Genomic DNA, 23,291 nt, shown 5'->3' on the forward strand with positions numbered 1-23,291 from the left:
CGGAAGAGTTGGCAGTGCAGAATGGCCAGAATGCAGAAACGACCCTGCTGCACGTGAAAACCCAGCCCAGGCTGTGAGACCCTCTGTGAGCCCTGCCAGGGCCGGGGGGGCTGCCAAGGGGCACCTCCGGTCCGGGCAGTGAGACACAATTGTGGAATATTCGTATCAAGATTCCTCTGCAGCCGCTGTGTGCCAAAAGTGACCCAGTGGCTCCCAGCCTGCTGCATTGATGAGGGGGCTCACAGGGGACAGGGACAGTGCCCATGGGCACATGGCTGTGTCTCCATTGCAAAAGGAGAAAGGGATGCAGGCACTGTGTCAGGATGGGACCAGGCAGAGGGCAAGCTGCGTCTGGGTGAAAGGAGGTGGGAGGAGCAGCGTTATGGGGGTGCAGGGTGCCTGGGATGCCTGGAGCTGAGACCTGGCAGCTCATCACAGGTGTGGGCACAGTACCTGCCAGCCCACAGAGCCCAGAGCATCCCAATTTACATCTGGTGCCCCACAGCCCCGTGCTTGGGGCAGGGGACAGTGACACCCCCCACCAGCTGCCAGCCCTGCTGGGTGCCAGGGCAGCTCTGGGGGCCCCCGTGACCCCCCTCCCCCCCGGCGCAGCACATCACAGACCACTGCCACTTCGTTACTGTCATTAAGCTTTTATTTCCACTGTCACAAAGTTCCTGGGTTTTGTTTCGTTCTGTTATTAAATTGTTTCATTTGCTTGGTTTGCTCTTGAATTCATCTCAAGACAAGGCAGCGGGGCATGCAAGCCGAGACACCGGCACGGACGCACACACAGGCTTCATCTTCACAAACAAGGCTCTTGCTGGAGCTGCTGCTTCTCAGCCCGGGGCTGGGCCACCCCCCTGAGCAGGGTCACACCTGGGGCACAGGGCACCCAGCCCGGGGCTGGTGGCCACTGGAGCAGAGAGAGAAGGGAAGGATGACTTTGCTGCATGGACAGGGCTGACACGTGTAACTGAGACCCCAAAACTGCTGCACCCCAAACTGTGCACTGACACCAGAGCCATCAGCTCCCTCCTCTGTCCTCAGCCCTTGCTTCTGTCCCAGCCAGACCCTCCCCTCGGGAAGGACAGGTGACAGATGCTCTCAGTAATTGCCCCAGATCTCCTCCTTGGATGGGGGACAGTGAGCTGGCTGCAGGTCACTCACCCACCCCAAATGACCCCCCAAGTCTAAACACATGGGAAGGGGGCAGCTCTGCCAGTGATTTCAGCTGCCCCCGTGCCATGCCTGGCCCTGCTTCAAAGCCAGCCCTGCTCCAAGCAGGGTTCAAACCCAGATCCCAAGACTCCAGGGCAATTCCACCCTCCAGGCAGCTGCACCCCTGCCCACTGAGGAGCAGAGACTGGGCTGGGATTCCCAGGACCTCAGCCTCGCCATCCAACAGGAATGTGGTGTCCTGATGGCACAGGAAGAACCAACAGGCATCTGCTTCTGTGAAGGAGGGTGAGATGCAGCTGGTACCCGGCACAAACAGGATCTGGGGTCCCCCATAAACAAACATCCCCTTCCATGACAGTGCTCCTGGGACCAGCCTGGTGTCATTATAAATTTAATTAATTAATTAAAAGCCTGCTCCAGAGGAAAAACCCTTCACTTCTCTCTCTCTCTGGTCCTGGTTTGTGCTGTGAGGAGAGGGCAGAGGGGGAATCTTCCCCCAGAGCCCTCTCCCACCTTCTTGCTCCTGGGGGAAACAGCTCAGCCCAGCCCAGCCCCAGAGCTCAAGGAAAGACGGATACAAAGCAGCAACAGTCAGCACACAGACAGAAAAGTGAAAAGAAAGGAAAGTACAGACATGGCATTTAATGGGGCAACACTGACAGGGACAAATGAGAGGGGGGCACATGCCACAGTCACCGGGGCTGGACCCTCACCTCTGCCTGGCTGTGCTTTGGGCCCCCTTCCCATGGCCAGGGCTCTATTTTGTACAAACAGAGACAATCCAAGCCTTGCTGGCCGTTTCATCACGAGCAGGTGTGAAGCACAGGCTGGAATTAAAGATTCACTGATGTGAATTCCACCCCAGCGCTTCCCGCACGTGGGTCCTGCCCTGTGCCTGCAGTCCTGAGCCGTATCCAGCACTCATGCTTGCCAGGGCACAGACACCAAACTGCTTTCCAGAGGGGGATGGCTCACCCCAGCCCCTCCACTGATGGGGAAACTGAGGCACGAGGAGGTTAAGGCCAACATTCCCAAGCACAAGATGCTCCAAGCCTTATTTTCAGTGATACCAAGACGCTGGTGGTGCTCAGAAGGAATGAGGGGCCCTCGGTGCTCCCCAAAAGGGAGACTGCAAGCATCCAAGGCAGGATCCCAAACCTGCAGCCAGGGGGAACACTGGGGTCAAAACGCTTTGCTCAGGGACACTCAGTGTGCCAAGAGCCCTGGCAGGGCTGACTCCCTTGGGAGACAACTGTGAGCACTGATGGAGCTCAACCCATGACAGGTCCTCCAAAAATTAAAAGCTTTCCAGGGAAAAGTGTCAGAGCAAATGAGGTTTGCCTTTTCCTGGGAACTGTGTCAAACGTGGCAGGGCCCATCATTCATCAGCAGAGGTGATTACAGCAGTGTCACATTCATTGGGAACATCGATTGGCACCAGGAGGGGACCAGTCTGGCAGATGAGCATTCAATAAGTTGCAGGCACTGCAAAAACCTACCCCAAAGAGTTGCATTTTGGCCACAGAGCAACGAAGAAAAGGAGATTTCCATGGGAGTGGGTGAGGGACACCCTCCAGAAGCACCCCCACAGTGAAACATGCGGATCCTCAGGGGCAGAAACTGCAGAAGAGGCAGAAATATTGCACGTGGACGTGAGATCAGTCTCCTTGGGGATGGGGAAAGGTGGTTTTTCATGGGCATCAAGAAGTACCACAAGCACAAAATCCCAAAACTGGGGAGTGGGGCTGCACGGTGAAGAGCCAGCATCCCTCGGCTGGGGTATCTGTCGCTGCCATGCTGGGAGGATTCAGGGAGCACTGAGCACCCCCTTGTCTCCTGCATCGTGAGACACCTGTCAGACTGTCCTCCACATCCAGATGTCACCTCCCACCGCCGTGGGGACACTCCTCTGCCTGGGCTTAGCCACAGGAGCTGGGAGACAGCCGGGTGGAAAGATGCTGCTGCCATCAACTGGACCAGAGATGGAAGGGTGAGGCCCCAGGGTGGCTTTAGGGGCCCCAAAGGCTTCTTGCACTCTGCTCCTGAGGGAATGCAGGGCTCTCCTTTCCCAGAGCAGGGGCCAAGGCAGCTGATGCGTCACCCATGCAACGCTCACTCTCCAGTAGAGATGCCAACTGTGTCCCACGGTGTGAGTACTGCTGGGGCTGAGCTGGGGACACATCCCAGAGGGTGCTGGGTGTTGATGGAGTTTGGAGAGGCCATGGAGGCCTTGCTCATGACGGGGGAGCTGCAGCCCAGTGTCCCCAGGTGTGTATTCCCAGCCAAGGTGGGCGCAAGCGGCTCCCCAAGGGGCCACGCTCTGGGTTCACAGCAAAACCTCCCGTGTCCTGTGGGAGTGACGGGGTAGGAGACACCCTGAGCTGTGCACAGCCCAGCCTGGCTCTCCCCTGTCACCTCATCCCGGCTGGGATGGGGAGCAGGACAGAGCAAGGCTCCCCCTCTGCCCACAGGATGATTCACAGCCACCACCAAACACTTCCCACTGTTGGCAAAGCAGAACATAGCAAAGGAATCTGCTTGGAAGCAAAACCCAACTCTGGGCTCCATTAATACTTTTTCATGCAGTGAGAAAATGAATAAAAGGAAGGAAATGGGGACGTTCTGGTGGCTGGCAGTTTCCTCACCCTTCCCAGCTGAGGGATGGAACTTGGTCTGCTCAGAGTCTGCGCTGAGTGAGCCTTCCTTGAGCTCCCAAAGGGAAGGATGAACAGAAAAATGCAGGGAACTTGGGAACAGGAAGAGGAGAAGAAGCTATAGCATCCCCTCCAAACAGCAGCCAGCCCACGGAGCTTGGGATACAGGGGGTGGGAGGGGAGGGGGAAGGCAGATTTTTGGCTTCATTGTTATTGCAGGCTCCTGGGTCCCCGCAATAGTGTACGAGCATGTAAACCTTACAAATCCTCACCTGGGTGGGTGGACACACACACACATGAGAGACAAAACACAGCAGCAACATTTACAACAAATAAATAAGGATATCGATCGTCGAGATAGGCATATAAAAAAAAAAGCCTCACTTTTTTCCACCAAAGGAAAAACAAAACAAAAAATAAAACAGCACAATACTGTCTCACAAAAAAAAAAAAAATTAAAATAATAATAATATAATATATATCCCTAGTGAGCCGAGCTGGGCTGCCAGCGGCATGGTGGGTGACAGCAGGACTCTGTTCCAAATCGCCGTCGGTGCCTCGGCTCCCCGGCCACCCCGGGGGTGCAGCCCCCCGGTACCTCTGGGCTCCGTCTCGGGCCGGCCGGTTCCCAAGAGAGAACCCCGCCGGCACATCCGCAGTCCCATCCGAAAATGTAGGAAAAGGGGAGCAAAGGGGGCGAGGAGGCCGAGAGGGGGCTCTGCCTGCGGCGATGCTCCACCCGTTCCCCCGGCCCTCGAGTCCTGGGCGTTCGCTGCCGCTCAGACTGGGTCTGGCGCGGGGTTCTCTCGGGAAAAGCAGAAGTTGGCGAATGGCAGCGGCTGGTTCGGAGTGCGGAGAGGGGGAGTGAGCTCGCGCTTCGAGGGCATCCCTTGCTCGCGGAACAGAAAGGAAGGCCGGGAGGGACAGGCAAGCTTCACGCGGTGCTGGTCGGATGGCACGGAGAGCATCTTCCCCCAGGCATCTGCAGGAGAGGGTGGGCAGAAGGGAAAGAGGGTGAGAAGGATGGGCAGAAATCCCTGTGGCTGCGGCACCAGGGCAAAGCTGGAAACAGAATAATATCGAAAATCTCATAGCTCCCGTGGGGTTAAAAAACAACCCAACCCCAGGACATTGCCTGGACTGTGATAACCAAAAATGCTCCAAGGGACTCTGCACAGCAAAGACCACAGGGTGCCCAGCCCAGCATCTGTATGATGCTGTGAACCAGTGTCCCTGACACTGCTGTGCCAAACCCAGCTCCAGGGCATAATATAATAAGGTGTGAGATAAATAAAACATTTAATATAATCTGTCTCTGGAGCATCCCCGTGCCCCCAGCTCGCCAGCTGCCTCCCTGCCTCCTCTGCAACCATGTCTGCTAGTGAGGGTGTGAGCTGTGCCACAGGCAAACATTTCCATCTCCACGGGATGAAGTCTGAGGGGGCTCTGTGATATGGGGAGGACTGGGAGAAGCCTGTCAGAATGGGGTCAGCATTCCCTCTGGCTGGATTTGGGGGGATATCCATGTTTTGGTGCTTCAGCAGAGGAGAATCAGCTGCCTGTGCCTGGGGGAGGTGGGAAGGGCACGAGGCAGGTGGGAGATGGGCCCCCGCAGCCCCCAGCACTGCACTCACCGCCGCTCGGCCCCGGGACTATACGAGCCCATCGTAGAGGGAGAGCGCCTGCACAATGGAGGGGTCGGCCTTGGAGCCCTCCTGAAACTCCTGCAGCGTCAGCTTCCCGTCCGCGTTCTGCAAAACACTCCCGTTACTGCCCCGCCTCACCCCGGCACATCCACAGCAGCCCACACATCCTCCCCACTGCACTGCCTCAGCCTCGGCTCCCCCAGAGAGCCACCCGTGCCTGCAGCCATGGAGGGGACAATGCCACCTTGGAGAGCCTGAAATGCACACAGGGATCCCAGAGGGATGTGAGTATCCCACAGTGATCTTGGCAGCAGCTGACCTTGTGTTGGTGGGACAAGGAGGCACCTGCAGGAGCCAAGATGCAGCAGAGGGACCCACAGCACCTCCTAAATCCCTTGGCCACAGGGAAAAAGCCCTCAAGCATCCTCACCTTGTCCATCATGGCAAAAATCCGATCCACCCTCTTCTCTGGTGTGTTCTCCTCCTCGGGAAGCTCCACTGTGTTTCCCTGCAGCAGCAGGACAGGAACAGGTCACACACCCCTCTGTGCCCTGTCTGGAGGCTGTCCCCAGGCCAGGATTGTCCCCACACCCCCCACATCAGGACAGGGTGCAAGGGGACAGTGCTGGCACTAGAACCACCCTCAGCAGCCAGGTCCAGACACTGCCTTGGCCATGATGGCCACAATGGCCACAACCCCCCACTGAAAAAGGCCAAAGAAGGAACTGGGGGTGTTTCAGCATTCCCACAGAGCCCAGCTCCAGTCCAGCAGGGAACCCCAGGGGCTGCTCACCCCGTGCACCCCCTGCCCCTCTTACCACCATCTGATAAATCGCATCCACAATGTCCAGCATCTCGTTCCTCGTGATGTATCCGTCATTGTCCAAGTCATACAGCTTAAACGCCCCTGCAAGACAGAGCAACACCAAGGGGCCATGGTCCCTGCCCTGGACACACACCCCAGCACCCTCGTGGGGCTGAGCCCACCAGCATCCCCTGGGGAGCACTTACACCTCAGCTTTTCATCCAGCGTCCCCCGGGAGGTGACTGACAGTGCCTGGATGAACTCCGAAAACTCGATCCTCCCATCCTGGGGGAGGAAAGGAGGGGTCAAGGTGCTGCTGCCACTCCTGTCCAGCAAAGTCCTCCCTGCCCTTGTATCCCCTCTGAGGGGGCACATCCAAAAAGGCAGCAGGGAGGGAGGGAGGGGTGATGCTCATTTTTCTCCAGCACTGTGATGCAGCTGCTGGTGCCCAGCCCACCAGGGGACATCCCAGCAGGAGCAGCTCTGGAATGCATGGACGGGCTCTTGTCAGCGGCACCAAAACACCGCGTTCCCCCTTTCCTGCTTTGCCACTTCATCACCCTTCCCCACGTGACTTTCCTCGACTAAAACAAGCGTGGGGGCTCGCTCCAGCTGCGCTGCTTCAGTTTCACGCCCCAGGAAGCGCTGGAATATTTTGCTTCTCCAGTCCCAGGCAGACACATTCCAAATCCATCCCACCATGGCCACAGGCCCAGCCCTGACAGCCCTGGCCCATGCCTCTGGATCCCACACTTACTTTGTTCTCATCAAAGACGTTGAAAACAAAGGTAGCAAATTTGGTTGGGTCACCGAAGGGGAAGAACTGCTTATAGATCTTCTGGAAGCCGGCGGCATCGAGCTGCCCGCTGGGACAGTCCTTGATAAAGCCCTTGTACCTGCGGATGGAGGGCAGAGCATGGGCCCTGGAGGGTCTCCCCCCTGAGATGGGAGCTCCTCCCCAGTGCTGCAGTGGCCTGGAGCTGGGAAGGTCCCCAGGTGCTCCCTGTGCCACTCCCATCACCCACCACAGCATCCCAGCCCTGTGGATGAGGTCCTTGCGGGCACCCCAGGGAGGGTGGCAGAGGGGACAAACAGCAAGTGGCACCAGTGACACCAAGCGGTGCCCACTGCACTGTCCAACCTGCTGCCAGCCCAAGAGTGGCAACAGGGCCACAACCAGGCTTGTGTTGAGCACTGTGTGGGAGATGGGACGCTGCAGCCACGCTGCAGCCATGCCCTGCCAGGAAACAATGGCACAATGACCACTGAGTTCTGTGAGGGTGGTTGGGCACTAGAATGGGCTCCCCAGGGAAGTGGTGATGGCACCAGGCCTGCCACAGGTCAAGAAGTGTTTGGACAACACTTGCAGGGACATGGGGTTCTTGGGATGTGCAGGGCCAGGAGCTGGACTTATGAGGAAGCTTGAGGGTCCCTTCCAACTCAGGATATTCCCTGACAATTTTTGCACGACCCCAAATGGAAGCTGCTCAGAGGAGCTGGGGGGGCACAGTGGGGTTCCTGTGTCCTCAGGTGGCACAGCCCAGGTCATTTCCAAAACCCATCAATGCTCAAACACCCCAAAGAGCCCTCAGTTCCAGCTCCAGACTGGACCTGGGTGCTGGAAAGCGCAGCTGCACCGGAGAGCACAGGGAAGGGCTCGGTGGCTCCGTGGGTGTGGGCACCACGCAGGGAGCGTGAAGGGAGCATGTGGGACCACACGGGGATCACGTGGGCTACGTGAATATTATGCAACATCGCCCAGATCTGTCAGGCGCCCGCTGCAGCGGGACAAGGGCTGGAGGAGGAGGGGAAGGGGGTGGTGAGGTGGGAAACCGAAGTGCCGGTGACATCTTTTTCACGATGCTGCAGCTATGACTCATCGGGTGGGGGGGAAGGATGAGAGAAAGAGATAAAGAAAGCAAACCTTGATTGGTGGGATAGTGAGATGAAAGGGAAGCAGTGGCTTTTCTAGGGCGCTGTGTTCGGTGGGGTGGAGGGGATGGAGTGAGAGCGTGCTGCTGGCAAGAAACTGTGGATCCTACCCCAGCCTCTGCAGGCCCTGCTGCCAAAGGGAACATGCTGGGACAGCACCAGCCTCACGGAGAGCACCAGGTCACCAGCTGGAGAGTCCCCATGTCCCCATGTTCTTTGGCTGCTTGTATGGGGAGGAAAGAGCCACTAGAATCCAGCCCTTGCACAGGGTGTGCAAGAAAACCCATCCATTTTCTGGTCTCCCCTCTATGAGGCTGCACCTGCACCCCAGTACCAGTGCACCTGTCCACAGCTCCTGCACCTTCCTGCTCTCAGTGACTGAGTGCCACCAGCTCCTGTCCCCTGCCCACAGCCCCATGCCCCTGCCAGCTCACCACCATGGCGGGCACTCACCACTGCTGCACCTCCTTCTCCGTGACTGCAAGAGAAAACAGGAGAAAAGAGAAAAAAAGAGACAGAAATTTAGTACTTTTGCAGTGGCAGCTGTTCCTCTGCACTCCCCATCAGTGAATTCCCTGGGGCTCTCAACAATGACTTCCCTAGGGGATGCCCAGGCCTCACTGGCTCCATGAGCTGCCAGGCGCTCCCCACATGTTCCCCATGTGGCAGAAACTGCTTTTGAGGCACAGTCTGGGCCAGCCCAGGTAGTCCATGGGGCCAGAGCTGCAAGTGCTGGGGACCCCTGAAACCAGGGAGACTCACAAGATGTTTTGTGTTGCACTCAGGGAGTGCAGAACTACAGCTGCAAGATGCTATGGACCATGAAGGGGACAAACTGATCATGCCAGGGGAGGATCTGGCCCTGCTGGCTCATCTTCCCAGAACTAAAACATCCCTCAAAACATCTGCCAAAACATCTGCCTGGAGGCAGCTCAGGGAAGGGACTTGCCCTGACACACTGAGCGTGGGCACAGGCACAGCCCCAGGCCTGGCATCCCCCCACGTACCAGCTGCCTCTGGAGAAACATCTTCAAACCCATCCCAACACCCTGGGGAGCCTCACTGGGCTCTGGAAAAACCCCCAAAATATGATAAACCAGAAAACAGCACTGACAACCCCAAATGTCCACAGCCAAGGGAGAGCTGCTGAGATGAAAAATGTCCTCAGCAGAGAAAAGGCTCTGAGGGATGCTGGGCAGGGGGCTGGCACTTGTCACTGTGTGTCCCACTGCAGGAGCTGTGCCTGTGCCTCCCCACACAGGGGAGCTGGGTGCCAGCAGGTGGGCACAGAGGGGAACGGCCTCGTTTGTCATTTCCCTTGTGTCGTGCGTCTAAATAATGATGAAAAAGCCACAGGTCTGAAAGGCGCAGGGATGATGAGGCGAGTGGAGATGTCAGTGTGCAAACGGCTGATAAAAATAGAGACCAAAGACACACCAACAGATGTCAATTACCTTGGATGGCAAGAAAGGAAAAGAAAGCAATTTTCCATCAGGAATATTTGTAACGTGCCTGGCAGAAGGCGCAGAGCTCAGAGGTGAAGGCTGGGGTGGCCGAGAGGGCACATAACAGCCCTCACCTCATCACCAGTGAAATTTCTTCTCCAGCAGAAATTACTGTGCCCAAAGCTGTCCCCATGCAGTGGAGGGTCCCCCCAGCCCAGCACAGGGGTCGCTGGAGGGACAGAGCCTCCAATTCCCCCCACTTCCCATGGGATTCAGCAAAAACAGCACCCACTGTAGCACTGTGGGGTGTCCATCACAGCTCCCCAGGAGAGGGGACACGGGCACAGGGATGCTCAGCATCTAGGCTGGAGAACACTGAGGGCTTTGGCAGTGCCACAGGAGGGATTTAGAGGGTTGTTTGTTTTGGGCAGACAGCGGTCTCTTGGCAGGAGGGAGCCAGGAAGGACACGCTGCATCCAGCGGCCAAGCTGGGGTGGGCTAAAACATCAGTCATAGCAGTTCCAAGGGATTTCCCCATCCCAAAATAAAAAAAAAATAAAAGAAAGAAAGGGGCTACACAGAAGCATCCTTCTAAAAGAGAGATCCCGAGTGACATCTCCAACAGGAACAGGCTTCCCTGCACGTACCTGCACGGAGACACCAGCCGTGACCTCCACCCTGAGGATGCCCAGAGGATCCCCCAGGCACCAGCTCTGCAGGCCCAAGCACACATGAGCACCAAGGAAAGCAAGTGGAAAGAGGAGGATGAGGATGAGCCCTCGGGGAAGGCAAAACAGACTGCAGCAGCAGCCAGGGCTGCAGTCAGAGCGCGGCTCAGCCCTCCAGGCAAATTGCCTTCTGCTCTCTCGTTCACTGCTTTTCCCCCAACATGCTATTTTGGGCGCGGGAGCTGCCTTTCAACTCCAGCAGGAAACAATTAAGAAATTTGTGCTTTTTTTAGTACTGGAGAAATGCTGGTAATGACACGCTCGGGCTGAGGCAGGAGGGAGGGATGGAGCCAGCTCCCCTCGTGCCGCAGGAGAGATGTGTGATGCTCCCAGGAGAGGCTTTTCCTACGGAGGGAACCATTCAGTTGCCAGGCTGGAAATCAGCAGAGGGCTCCCAGTGAGGGATTTGTTAATGTGCATCCTGGCATGGAGCCACGCGGAGCTCCATCCCTCCTCCAGGACACTGGCACCGGTGCCTGTCCTCCAGCCTTGGGTGCTGGGGAATCTGTGGGGTTTGTCCTGAGGTGGGAATGTGGCCTCATATCCCAACCCTTGGAAAACCTCCCACCTCTGCCTTCACCCCTCCACTGCCACCGAATCTCCCCTCTGCCCGGGGGCAGCGTTCCCAGGGCAGGGAACCACACCATCCCTGCCCAGGTCCCTGCCTCCCTGCATCTGCTGTTACGGATCCGGGACAGATGATGACTCCAGGGCTGCCATTCCCAGCCTCCCCGACCCTGCCGGCTGCTGACACTCCGAGCGGCACCAGTTAGGAATGCTAATGCTGAGTGCGTGGCTGAGCCACCTGTCCTGAGGCTGGGGACAGAGGACACACGGCGGGGACAGGGCTGTCCCTGAGCTCTGCACTTCCCGGCAGGCAGAGCCCAGCTCACAGACAGAACCTGCAGCGGCAGCTGCTGCATTTCCCTCCCGCGGCATCGATTACGGCGCGATGCTGAGAGGACACACATCAATTTGCAGCGATGTAAACCTCGGCCAGGGGCGCCCCCGACACCCCAGAACAAGGGGATGACCCCCAGCAGCCCCCCCCCCGGAGCAGGGTCGGGTCCCTGGCCGTGTTCCAGCGGGGAGCCGGGCTCAGCTGCCGCTCCGGGGACCGCCGCTCCCGCAGCCGCGCTGGGGACGCCTATAAATAGTGCAGGCAGCGGCTCGTTAGGAGCAGCGTGCCCCGGCTTCCTCGGGGATGAAAGGCGCTGAATAAAGGCAGAGTATTGTCATTTGTTGAGAAGCGCAGCCGGAAGAGGCATCGCCGAGCCGGGAGCCCCAGCGGAGCCCCGCAGGCGCCGGCCCGTGCGCTCAGCCCCGCACCGAGCACAGAGCCGGGAACCGCCGGGAGCGGGCTCAGCGCAGGCAGGGCCGGCTGCGGGGACAGGGACAGGCACCCAGAGCAGCTCAGGAGCTGCCACACACGGCCGAACCGCTTCCAAGGGCCCTCTTTCTTCGCTGGTCGGCCCCTTCCCGCTCCCACCTCAAGCCGGGAGGTTTTGGGGTCTCACGTCTCACACAGCGCAGAGAGGCAGAGCCTCCAAGCAGCCCCCAGCCCCCTCCTCCCAGCTGCCGGTACCTGAGTTCCCCCCCAGCCCTCTCCCCCCACCTCTCCATCAATCCCAGTGGCACAGGCGAGGACTGACAGCTCCGTCACCACCCGCCCTTCGCGTGCCCCCTCTCCTCCCACCACCCAGCTGCCACTGCAGCAAGAATCAGCTCTGGTTAATCAGTGCTCAAGCCTGTTAATTTGTGTTTTCCAGGCAGAGGAGAGGAGAGAGCCGGGACTGCAAATCCCCATCGGCCGCCCTGCCGCAGGGAGCTGGCTGTTCGCTGGACCGGGGCGGGAGGTGACTGCACTCGAATGGTTCAGGGAGCCCTGGTCACGGTGGGATGCATGAGGTGACGTGATGCTTCAGCCGCACAGGGGCTTGTTTTGTGCTGACATCCCTTCCCCTGTGTGCAAGGGCAGGGGTTTGGCCACGGCCGCAGGGTGGTCCCTGGGCAGGTCTGTGCGCTCTCAGCTCAGCCCCTGCGTGCCAAAACCAAAGGCACGGCTCTGTCCTCATGCGGGGCTGGGTTCCCGAAGGCTCAGCAAGCACTGTCCCCACGCAGCAGCAGTCAGGAGTCTCCACAAAGCCCCCACACGTCCCCCCTTGTCCCAGCTGCCAGGACAGCACCTTTGTTCCCTGGGCACCGCAGCCTTATCAGGGAAACCAGTTAATTATTTCCAGGCACAAAGCGGCTTCCCTCACCGCCACAGGGCACTCCAGCTATGCCAGCTCATGGGCTGTGCCAGCCCCGGGCAACTGATCCCGCACCACACACTGGGTCATGGCAGGGCAGTCCTGCGGCGTTTATTTCCCCCAGGGACCTGCTGTGGCTCCTTCACAGGGTCCCCGGGCATCCCAGCCTGGGGAAGCCAGCACATCACCCCGAGATGGGGCTCCCGTCGTGTTTGGAGCTGCCTAAACCTGCTGAGAGCGCTCAGAGCAGCGCCCAGGCTGGGGGAAATCAGACACCCACAATGGGCGCTCCTGCGTGAGCCAAGTGGGTGCTCAGGCGTGAAGGAACGGGGCATTTATGCACCCATGCCTGAGCCAGAGGGGCACTCATGCAAAAACACCCCGGGAGATCATGCGTGGACTAATTAGGCACTCATGCATAAATTATGTGGGTGCTTCCAGGTGAGCTAATTGGGTGCTCATGCATGAACTGCCCGGGTGCTGCGGAGAGAGTGAAGGGCCGCTCACGCACGAACCAGCTGGGGGCTCATGCATCCATTTTTGTGGGCATTCACGAACTCACGGATTAATTGAGCAGTCACGCGTCCATTCGCTGGGCACTCCTGTGCGAGCTAATTGGGCACTCATGTGTAAATTAGTGTAATTAGGAGATACCACACTTGCGCACACTAATTGGGCACTCAGGTGTGAATGCATCAGGTGCTGGCGCAAGAATTGGACACTCAGGCGTGAGCTAATTGCAGGCACGTGCACCAATTAATTGGGCACTCATGCATCAACCACCAGGGCGCTCATGCACGGAGCAGCAGCGCTCGATCCAGCGGGAATTCACTGGGCAGCCATGCATAAATCCAGCTGGGTGCTCATATGTAAATTAATTGTGAGCTCATGTGTGTGTTAATTGGGTGCTGACGCGTGAAGGAATTGGGCGCAGAACTGGAAGAGCCTGGGGTGCTCATGCGTGCGCTGAAGGGCCCCTCGTGTGAGCAGCAACGGCTGCTGCGGGGTGAGCCCCGCACACCCTGCAATTTATGCCGAACTCACTCCGCCCCTCGTCTCGGCGAAACACGTATTTAAGAATTTTCTGAATGTAAATCTGATACAAACTCCACTCTCAACATGGTGACGATGTCAATATTGACCCTCCCGCCCGGCTCGGCAGCGTGTGCGTGCGCTCGCACCGGCTCCGCGCCAGCCCTGGATCACAGCATCGGCATCACGGTGTGAACAGCCCCTGCAGAATTCACCTCCGGTCCCTCAGAGCGACCACCGGGCTCGGTGCAGCAGGTGCTCAGTGCAGACTTCACACCTGCCAACACGGACACAGCAAGGGCCCATCGGTTTGCACAGAGGGACCCAGTGCCGGCCCCTGGCACTGCAGTTACCTGGGCTAAACACATCACAGCCTGAGTGGTCATTCCATGTTCCAGACCTTGTCCCTACAAAACACTCGGCCAGGAGCACAGCAGCAGCTGTTGCAGGTGAGTGCAGTAGCTGTGGGACTTCCTTCAGCCCCCAAACAGGTGCTGGGCAGCACTCGTCCGGTGCAGAATGGGCACCTCCCTGCGGAGAGAGGAAGATGCCCCGTGTGCCAGGGCTGGCTGGGGTCACCTCTGGCAGCCTGGGCTGTCAGGTGGCTTTGTGCAGCTCAGGGGGAAGCACTCTGGGGACAGCTGGAGCACGGGCATGAGGTTCTTCCCAGTGTATGCCCCCAGTTCCAGCAACAACCCCCAGCGCAGAGCCCAGCGCCCATGGGAGCTGCAAGGTGGTGGAGGGAAAGGGTGAACTCTTGCAGGCTGCCACAGGCTCAGTCCTCCCCCAGGACTGTCCATCAGCCCATCCTGGGGCACTCAGAGCTTACTCATGTCCCAGTTTGATGAGGGTAACTTTTAGGATACACCACATGTCAGCACTTTGGACATTTGCGTAGTTTGGTCCTGATGATCTGGTCTCATTAAAATTCAGGTTGAATTCCTTAAGGATGCCCTAGTCCCGTGCTCTCTGCCAGCTCTGGGGCCACCAGACCACCCCTGACTGGGCTTTTCTCCTGCTCCCAGGCAGCACAGGGGAATTAATTTATTAATTAATTTAATGCCTCTGGGGAAGAGGCATTAAAACACCACTGTGGCACCAGGGTCACCCCCATGCAAACAACTGTTCTGGAATATGACTGATGTAATTTTCTTTTGCTCCCAGCTTGCCACAACTACTGTTCCCCCAGCTCAGCCCCGTGCCATCCCTGCTCCAGGCCACATCACCCACACCATGGGGTGTCCCTGTGTGGGAGCCCATCCCTGTAACATCCCCAAGGCATTTGGGAGCAACCCAAACTGCGTGGGCACTAACACAGCCAGGGCTGCCTACCTGTCACAGCAGGACATCCCCATCCCAGCTTTCCCAGTTTGGCTTCTCTCCCCATCAGACACAGACATCACCAGCACCACGGCAGGTCCGGGAGCCTCTGAGACGTTCAGAGCTGGAGCTCCACAGCATTATTGGTGTCATTTGTTCCTCTGAGACACGGAGAAACACCCGGAGCAGTGCCGGGGTGTTCGGCACTCTCCTTGCCGGAGGTTGCCATTAGTGGTCTGCCTTGCTCCCAGACTGGATAAACAGGTCCATGAGCAGTTCTCATCTCCCCCGGGGCTGGTACCAATAGGAAAGCCAATATGCAGCTGAAATCCTTTTTAGACTTTATTAAATATTTAAGGGCCCGACATTAGGCTTTGGAAATTGGGTTTAGGGAAAAAGCAGCAGTTGTTCTTTGAAGCAAAGACAGGAGAGGAAGGGCAAAGGACAGTGCCTTCATTTGGAAATTAATGAATCAGGCTGAAGCACCTCGCAGCAGGAGCTGGTGGCTGTGGCAGGTCTATCCTAGGACTGAATCCCAACTTCCCCACAAGCCAATGCAGCAATGCCTGGAGGGGCAGAGGATTCCCAGTGCTGCTGGGAGCAGGGATGGAGCAGCCCCCCTGCCTGGCCATCCAGGGGGCAGCTGTGTCCTGCCACCTGCTCAAATCCATCCCTCAGCCACAGGAATTTCAGTGTGACCTGGCACTCCAAGGTGCCATCCCCAATGCAAGGAGAAATTCCTGCCCTGGGCAGAGGAGAAAACTCCCCTCTAGAGCAGCATGGGCACTAGGAAAGGAAGTGTCTCTGGCTCAGCCATCACTCCCTGGAGCCATGGGAAGGTCAGGAGGATGCTCAAGGCAAAGCCTTGCTGGCAGCAGGGCCACCTCCGCTGCCCTCCCCGTCTCCTGCAGGGATCACTGTGCACTGAGGGGTGGCCAGAGCAGCTCCAGCGGGTCCAGCCATCAGTCAGAAGATGCTGGAAAACAGGTGGATGAAGCACAGGCAGCTCTCCTGCCAGCAGGAGGCGTGGGGAGGGAGCCCTGTGCCGGCACCACCGGGCTGGGGAACCCACGGCAGTGATGGCAATGGAAGCGACACAGACCATGCCCTGGGGCTGAGCAACCCATGGCCACCCTTGCCCAGGACACAAACCCTGGCTTCCCTCGGCATCCAGCTCCCCAGAAGATCCAGGAGAACAAGGAGGGGAAGGAGGAACAAAGTGACCCCACAAATGTCACCCCGATAACAGAGCGAGCGCGCCCGCAGGCTCCTCCCTGAAGCAGCCGCTTCCTTTGATGCCTTCAGAGCTTCTTGTTTCACAACCTTAATTATAGCGGCAGCAGCAAAGGTCAGGAGAGTGGTTAAGCAGATCCATTAACATGTCAGGGGATAAATGAAATGTGATTCTTGTGATGCTGGAGCAGCAGCAGTGCGAGCGTGGCTGGCGGGGACGGCTGCTCCGCTCTGCCACCGACAGAACCCTCAGGGCATCGGTCACATCTCCCCCCTTCCCACCCTGGCACTGCAAGAACCTCCCAGAGACTGCAGGGACTCTTCAAAACTTGCTTCTGAAACCCCAGAACTTGTTTTGCTTGCACCTACCCATGGAGGCCCAGGTCCATGTGCGTGTGGGATGCCCTGGGTCGGATTCACTGGGAGCAGGTTGGGGTTACCTTGGAGAAGGAGCTGGGGATGCCTCCAGACCACCACAGCCCTCCAGAGGCAGCACAACGGCTCCACACTGACCTTGCAGTGAGCCTGCAGCACAGCAACCCCTTTCACAGCTCTGGTTACACGTGGCTGCAGCAAAAACAGGCCCCAAACAAACTCCAGCCCCTGGGCATCCCTCTGGCACCTCCTGCCCATCATCCTGGCCCAGTGCCCCAAACCAACCTGGCCTTGGACACTTCCAGGGATAGGGCAGCCACAGCTTCTCTGGGCAACCTGTGCCAGGGCCTCAGCACCCTCACAGGGGAGAATTTCTTTCTGATATCCCATCTAACCCTGCTCTCTGTCAGTTTGAAGCCATTCCTGCTTGTCCTGCCACTCCAAGCCCTGTTAAAAGTCACCACACTGACAATTTCACCCAGGATTTGTCACCGAGGGATAAGGGGTCCACAGCCACCCAGCCAGCTCACCCTGCTTTCTGCTGGATGAGCAACAGGAGGGATTTCAACACAAACCAACCTGGCAGAGAAACCCAGTGCCTGGGGCCAAACACTTCGGAGGCTAAAAATAAACCAGCAGCAGTGGGGGAGCTACCAAAGCCCCTCCTCTGCTCCTGCCCACTGCCCCAGCCAGCACATTTCCTCAGCACTGGGGTGGCATGATGGAGCAAAGCCCCAGCCTGGCTCAGCCAGCAAGGAACCAATCCATTATCCTGGCTGCAAATGCTGCAATCGTAGAATTTCCTTTCCTTTCCCACAGGATTCCACCCGCCACCACATACCCCTGTAACTACAAATCAATATGTTTATAGTTTGCTCTTAAACTAATGCCCATTAATTCCCTGCATTACTGTCGAGCAACAGAGCCAATTTTGCAGCTTATCGTGAAAGAGCAGAAAGTGATGATGCTGGAGTGAGTTTAAAATCCACAAAATAGATCACAGTGGGTGGGATGTGGTTCTTGGGAAAAGAGCATCTTCCTTGCACCCACTCTGCAGCTTGGGTGTCATTTTGGCAGCCTTGCCATGGCTCCCACACCTTCACCTGAGCCCCTCTGTGGCCTCAGGAGCACCGGGACTACCAACCCCAACCATCCTGACCCCAACCTGGCCCCAGAGCGACGCTGCTGCACCGACAGAGCTCTGAGCATGCCTGATTGCTCAGCTATTGCAGCCTCAAAAATAACACACTGCTGGTTCTGGACATGGGCAACAGCTGTGCAAAGGGAACCCTGAAAGCAAATCCTCCCCAAAATGACTGGAAAAAAAAGAAGAGCTAAAATGTGCTCTTCCGAAGCAAGTGCACGTTTTTAAAACTGCTTCATGATTTTAAGGGTTACTGGCTGGGAGTGCTGCTGCGAGTAGGGACATTCAGAACTGTATTTCTCTCCCAGTTTCTCTCCCAGGAGTGCACACCAAGTCATTTCCACATAGGACGTGTATCATGCACCCACGACTGCACACGTGCACATCACACACTTCATTCAGGCCACAGTCACGCCTCAGGACCTTCACACATCTCCAGTTGAGCAGAACCCTCTGACTGAGGCCACACAAGGCTCTTAAACACAATCCCAAATCCCCCTGTGGCCCTAAGATGTGAGCACCTGGCTCAAGTTAAGCTCAGGTTTAAATCCCCATGTAAGAAGATGTGATCCAGGGTGGATGGTGGTTCCTCTAAGTCTCAGGAGTTACCACCTGTGTGGGACACAACACCAAACTGCATCCCTGAGCTATCCCAACGAGGCATCAGGAGGATTAATAAATTAATTATTATAAAGCACCTTGAGGGCTTTTTGATGAAAGGATCTATGAAAGTACAAAGAATTACATAATTTATTATTCAGTATTATTATCACTCAGCACTGACTTCTCCTGCAGGCTCCTGTGTGGCACCAGCCTGGTCTCCAAGGAGGGTTAAACAGCCCTGCAGCCTGGCTGTCCCCACCAGCATTATTCCAGCACCTGGCAGACAGTGGAGCTTGGCAATGCCAGGTATTCCTGGGCACTCAGGTGCCCAGAGACACAGAAAGGCACAAGGAGATGGGTCCAAACCAACAGGACTTGGGCAGCTGGCACTCCAAAGAAGCCCTTCTGCGTCTTTAGGTGTCCAAGTACCATTAAAATCTGGCCCCCAGCACTGTAAGTCAGGAGAAGAGTGGGAAGGGGAGCCAAGAGATGAGGTTTCCAGGTTCCTGCTTTTCCATGTCCATCTCCCAGCAGGGCCTGGGACAACCTGCTCTGAATGCATGCAGGAAAATATTTCTCACAGCTCACAGAGGCTGTTGATGGCAGCCCTGCAGCAACCTCAGCTCAACCTCCCTGTCCACAACTGCCCTGGCACCTGAGCCTTCCTGTGCTCCTCTCCTGGCTGCTCCCATCTCCCAGGATTGCTGCAACTGAGGCATGGCCAGAGAAACACCACGAATAGGAGATGGAGAGCTCAGAGACGACAAGAGACACAAGAAGCCACCAGGCACTGAGGAACACTGAGAGGAAGCAGAGGTCATCTGTGTCCCATGGATGAAATAAATTAGCAGAAAAGCTGTGTGGGGCAGGGAGAGGGGGTGACATTTCTCTCTGATCCTGCAGAACTGAGAGGGGCCTTTTTGATATTTGCTTTGTTTTGTATGGAAATTCATACAAGCAGAAAATGATGCAATGGAAGGAAATCCCAGCGTGGGAGAAGCCCTTCACGTACCACAGCCACGGCTCACGCTGCCACGGGAACCTCCCTGGGACAAATGGAGGTTCCCATCAGTTTGGGCTGCTGGAGACATCTGCCCAGATGTGCTGTAGCAACAGCAGAAACAGCATCACACACAAGGCAGGGACAGCACTTGCTTGGTAATGTGGCAGCCAGGAAATGGGATGGGCAGCACAGGCCAGGGATGCTCTTGGGTCTGCCAGAAACGTGCCTAAATATCAACATGCTGTGGAAAACAAACCTTTTCCAAACAGGCCCCCTGAAACTCTTGAGCAGGCCATGGATTTGTGTGTATGACTCTCCCCTGCTCCAGCTGTTCCACCAGCCACAGCACAGGGGTCTGGATCAGTTCCTCCCACTGTTCTCAGCACAGCCCTGCCCTCCTACCTGCCTCTCCTCTGCCTGGCAAAACATGGAAGGAAATTGGTATCTTTTAATCTCCCATGGTCTAAAGATAAATCAGAGGCTCTCAGCTGTGCCTGGGAGGGCTCTGTGAAGTGCTTCACCAGACAAGGGAATGCACTCTCGCCTTGACAGCTGCAGAAAAGGGGCAGAAGTGCTCAGCAAAAGTAATTAGTCCCAGAGACAAGAGGAGGAATGAGCAGAGATCAACAAACAGACCCTGGAATTAGCAACATCTCTCCCTGACAGGCACCACACCACCAGCCACACACTGCACCAGACTCCAGCCATGCAAAGGGCCACGTGCTGCTGGGTGCTGCTGCCTCACCTGCACAGGTGCAGGGGTCTTTAAAAAGAGGCAGCAAGAGGTCCAGAGCAGGCAGGCAAAGCTCCAGACAGACTGGAAGCCCACTGAGGGAGGGATCAGAGGACCACAATCTTTCTTGGAAAGGGTACACTGGAAAGGGGAGGGTACCCAAAAGAGAGGAGCAGAAAGTTGGGAATTAAGTGATTCAAAAAAAGCAATGACCTGCTGGCCTTATCCAGCAAAGAGATATCTCTGTGCCCAAAGACATTGGTTTCACAGCACTGCCTTTGGCTGGCTTCAGCTGTGAGCCATGGGGCACCACCGCCTGTGTGCCCCGTGTTCTCCCAATGGTGCTGGCACCCTCCTGGGCAGAGGAGCCACCCCAGGTGTGCAGAAAGCCCAGCACACAGGAGATCACCAGCAGACAAGGCTGTGCTGGGGCTCCATCGGAGATCAGGGCGTCACTGGCTCAAAGCGAGCGGGCGATTGCAGCACAGCACTAATGGTACCTGGCCCGGCGCGGCTGCACTCGCTGTGGGCGACAGCTGCAGTGAGGACACCAAAACCCAGCTCAGCTCCAGCCCAGGCTGTGCCCACCTGGCACTGCCACATTCTCACTACTTCCTCCCCCTGAGCACCTTGAGGAAGCCCAGCCGGGGTACCCCAACCTCTCCTACCATCACACCCGGCTTGGCGATGCGGACATGCCCCCAGCACCTGTCCTCCTCCCGCCTGTGCCACGGCAGAGAGCAACCCCGCGTGTAGGGTTGTGCAATGCACCAGTATTGCCTCTTCTCCATATGGGAGAACTTGCTGCATCCTAATCTATTGCCTTTTTGGGTAAGCGCTGCCGTGGGACTGCAGCAATGACAGAGGGGAGAGCTCGCAGGTCTGCCGCACGTTTGGGGAATATCTGCGGCCAGCAAGCGGGGAAGCAAACTTGAGCCAGCAAAGCCTTTGTTTCCTTTGTGCATCCTTCAGGAAAAATAAATGATTTTGCTAAAACTGGATGGCTGAGGCACCAGCCACGTTAATTAGATTATAGTGGAGGTCCAGACGGGAAAGCCACTCGCTCAGAAAATCAGGTTATTAAACCGATACTGAGATACTCAGAAAAACATCGAACTCGCCGGTGTCGGGCTCTTCTCTCCACTTCAGAGCGCAATAACAAAGGGAACCCCTCCAAGTAACGCACCCAAACTTTGGAAGCCACCCAGCCGCTCGGCACCCTGCTCCGGGAGCCGCTGCCGGGCTCCGGGGAGGCAGCGCGGGGAGGACAATCCTCAGGGCAGCCCGGGGAAGGATGCTCGGAGCAGGGGCGGGGGGCGGCGAGGGAGGGCGCGATGCTCCGGTGGGCAGGATGAGGCCCTGGCCCTGCCGTTCCCCGAGGCTCAGAAATAGGCCACGGAGGATGGATTTTGTAAAAAAACAGCGTTTTCCTCTGGCTCGCCGCCCCTCTTCGTGTCCCTGCTGCCTTATGGGCTTTTTCCTCCTCCCAGGCCAATCCCTGAATTCTTCCAACAAAGCCCGGCCGAGCCTGCGCCCTCTCCGGGAGCGGCCCCGCAGGAGCCGCCGCTCGCCGTGGCACCGACCCAGGGGAGCGAGGATCCCATCACACCCCCGGCATCCCCCCGGCAGCCCCCCGGGCACTCACAGTACGTTTTCCTGGTCAGCTCTTCCACAACTTCAGGCTTCAACTTGCTGTTGGATTTGCCCATGGTGGCGGCAGCGCCTCTGAGCCCGCCGCCTCCCGGCCTCGCTGCGGGGCACGGAGCGGCGGGGCCGCTGCCTCGCTGGGGCTCCCGGCCCGGCTACATCCCGCGGGGGACGGCGGCGAGGGGAGCCGAGGGGGCTTTGTCGGCCGGGGTTTGGCCGCAGAGCTGCGCTGCGGGGCCGCGCTGTGTGTCCGTGTCCGTGTGCGTGTCCGTGTGTCTGTCCGTGTCCCTGTCCCTGTCCGTGTCCGTGTCCCCGGCTCCACGCGCCCTCCCCGCCCTCCGCCGCCGGGCGCGGAGCGGCCGCGGGGGCGCGGAGGGGCGGGGGGGCGGCGCGCCCCGCCCCGCGCTGCGGGAGCGGGATGGGAATGGGGATGAGGATGGGAATGGGGATGGGAATGAGGCTCCGGCACGGCCCCGCCGCTCCCAATGGCGGGAGGACCCGGGAAGGAGAGGGATTCCAGAGCGCCCCCCCCAATCCCGAGCCGCCCCGCAGGGATCAGCGGGAACACGCGGAGGGAAATGCCGGGAATCGGAGTCCTGCTTGAAGGTGGGGGGGAAGCTGATGGGCAGCGGAGGGAGGATGAGGAGAAGGGGAGCTGGCGGTGGGAGCACAGAGCCTGGAGAAAGGCTGAGCTCAGAGTCAGGGGGTGACCTTGATGGGACAGCAACAGCTCCAGTGTAGAAGCATTTTCCATCTGGCTTCTCCAGATGAAGAGGGGTCTGTTCCCCACGTGGAGGAGTCGGATCCATGTGGGTCCCTTTCAACTCAGGATGTTCAGGCTGAGAGCTGGGGTTGTTCAGCCTGGGGAAGCGAAGGCTCTCTGAATACCTCAGAGCCCCTTCCAGTGCCTAAAGGGGCTCCAGGAGAGCTGGAGAGGGACTTTGGACAAGGTCATGAAGGGACAGGAAGGGAGCGAGGGGGGAATAGCTCCACACTGACACAGGGCAGGGTTTAGATTAGGTATCAGGAAGAAATTCTTCTCTCTGAGGGTAGTGAAACCCTCACACAGGTTTCCCAAAGAAGCTGTGGCTGCCCCATCCCTGGAAGTGTCCAAGCCCAGGATGGATGGGGCTCTGAGCAATCTGGTTTAGTGGAAGATGTCCCTGCCTGGAAAGAGGGCTGGACTAAATGATCTTTAAGGTCTGTTCCAACCCAAACCCTTCTGTGATTCTACCATTCACTCACATCAGAGCCTTCACTCACTGTCTGCAACGTGTACATAGAGAGATGAAGTTCAGTCACTTCAAAAGCCCCACAGATTCAACCTGCAGCAGGTTTGTGGTGCAGCCAGGAAACCATACAAGTGTTAAAAGCATCAGCACTCGGCTTTTCCCCACCTCAAACCCATGCAGGGCTTTGTGCCTCCACAGCAGCTCGGTGCCTGTGCAGTCATTAGCTGTGCCGATGCACATGATAAATACAGTTTTCTTCCCTCCTGTGTTGCAATGGGGCCCTGCTGGAGCTGCCTGGGCATGCCTGGACTCCCGTGGTAGCAGC

At 57.6% G+C, this 23,291-nt stretch overlaps 1 protein-coding gene across 1 annotated transcript; it reads right to left on the reverse strand.

The window, feature by feature from the left end:
• Positions 1-633: 633 nt before the first annotated feature.
• Positions 634-22,170, reverse strand: NCS1 (neuronal calcium sensor 1). Its single transcript, XM_058853909.1, has 8 exons — positions 21,733-22,170; positions 8,673-8,697; positions 7,045-7,183; positions 6,494-6,572; positions 6,301-6,389; positions 5,913-5,990; positions 5,471-5,587; positions 634-4,818 (listed from the first exon to the last, which is right to left on the reverse strand). Exons 1-7 carry the CDS (start codon positions 21,794-21,796, stop codon positions 5,489-5,491), a joined length of 573 nt encoding a protein of 190 aa, XP_058709892.1. The 5' UTR covers positions 21,797-22,170; the 3' UTR covers positions 634-4,818; positions 5,471-5,488.
• Between the last annotated feature and the right edge of the window lie 1,121 nt (positions 22,171-23,291).

This window comes from Poecile atricapillus, chromosome 20 (genome assembly GCF_030490865.1).
Source record: "Poecile atricapillus isolate bPoeAtr1 chromosome 20, bPoeAtr1.hap1, whole genome shotgun sequence".
Lineage (NCBI taxonomy): Eukaryota > Metazoa > Chordata > Aves > Passeriformes > Paridae > Poecile > Poecile atricapillus.

Excerpts from the sequence above, each read along its gene's own strand:
- NCS1 (XM_058853909.1), bottom strand. The coding sequence starts at position 21,796 with ATGGGCAAATCCAACAGCAAGTTGAAGCCTGAAGTTGTGGAAGAGCTG. Across the intron at positions 8,698-21,732 it reads GCTGACCAGGAAAACGTACT|TCACGGAGAAGGAGGTGCAG; the intron begins GTGAGTGCCCGG and ends TTTCTCTTGCAG. Across the intron at positions 5,991-6,300 it reads ATGCGATTTATCAGATGGTG|GGAAACACAGTGGAGCTTCC; the intron begins GTAAGAGGGGCA and ends CTGCTGCTGCAG.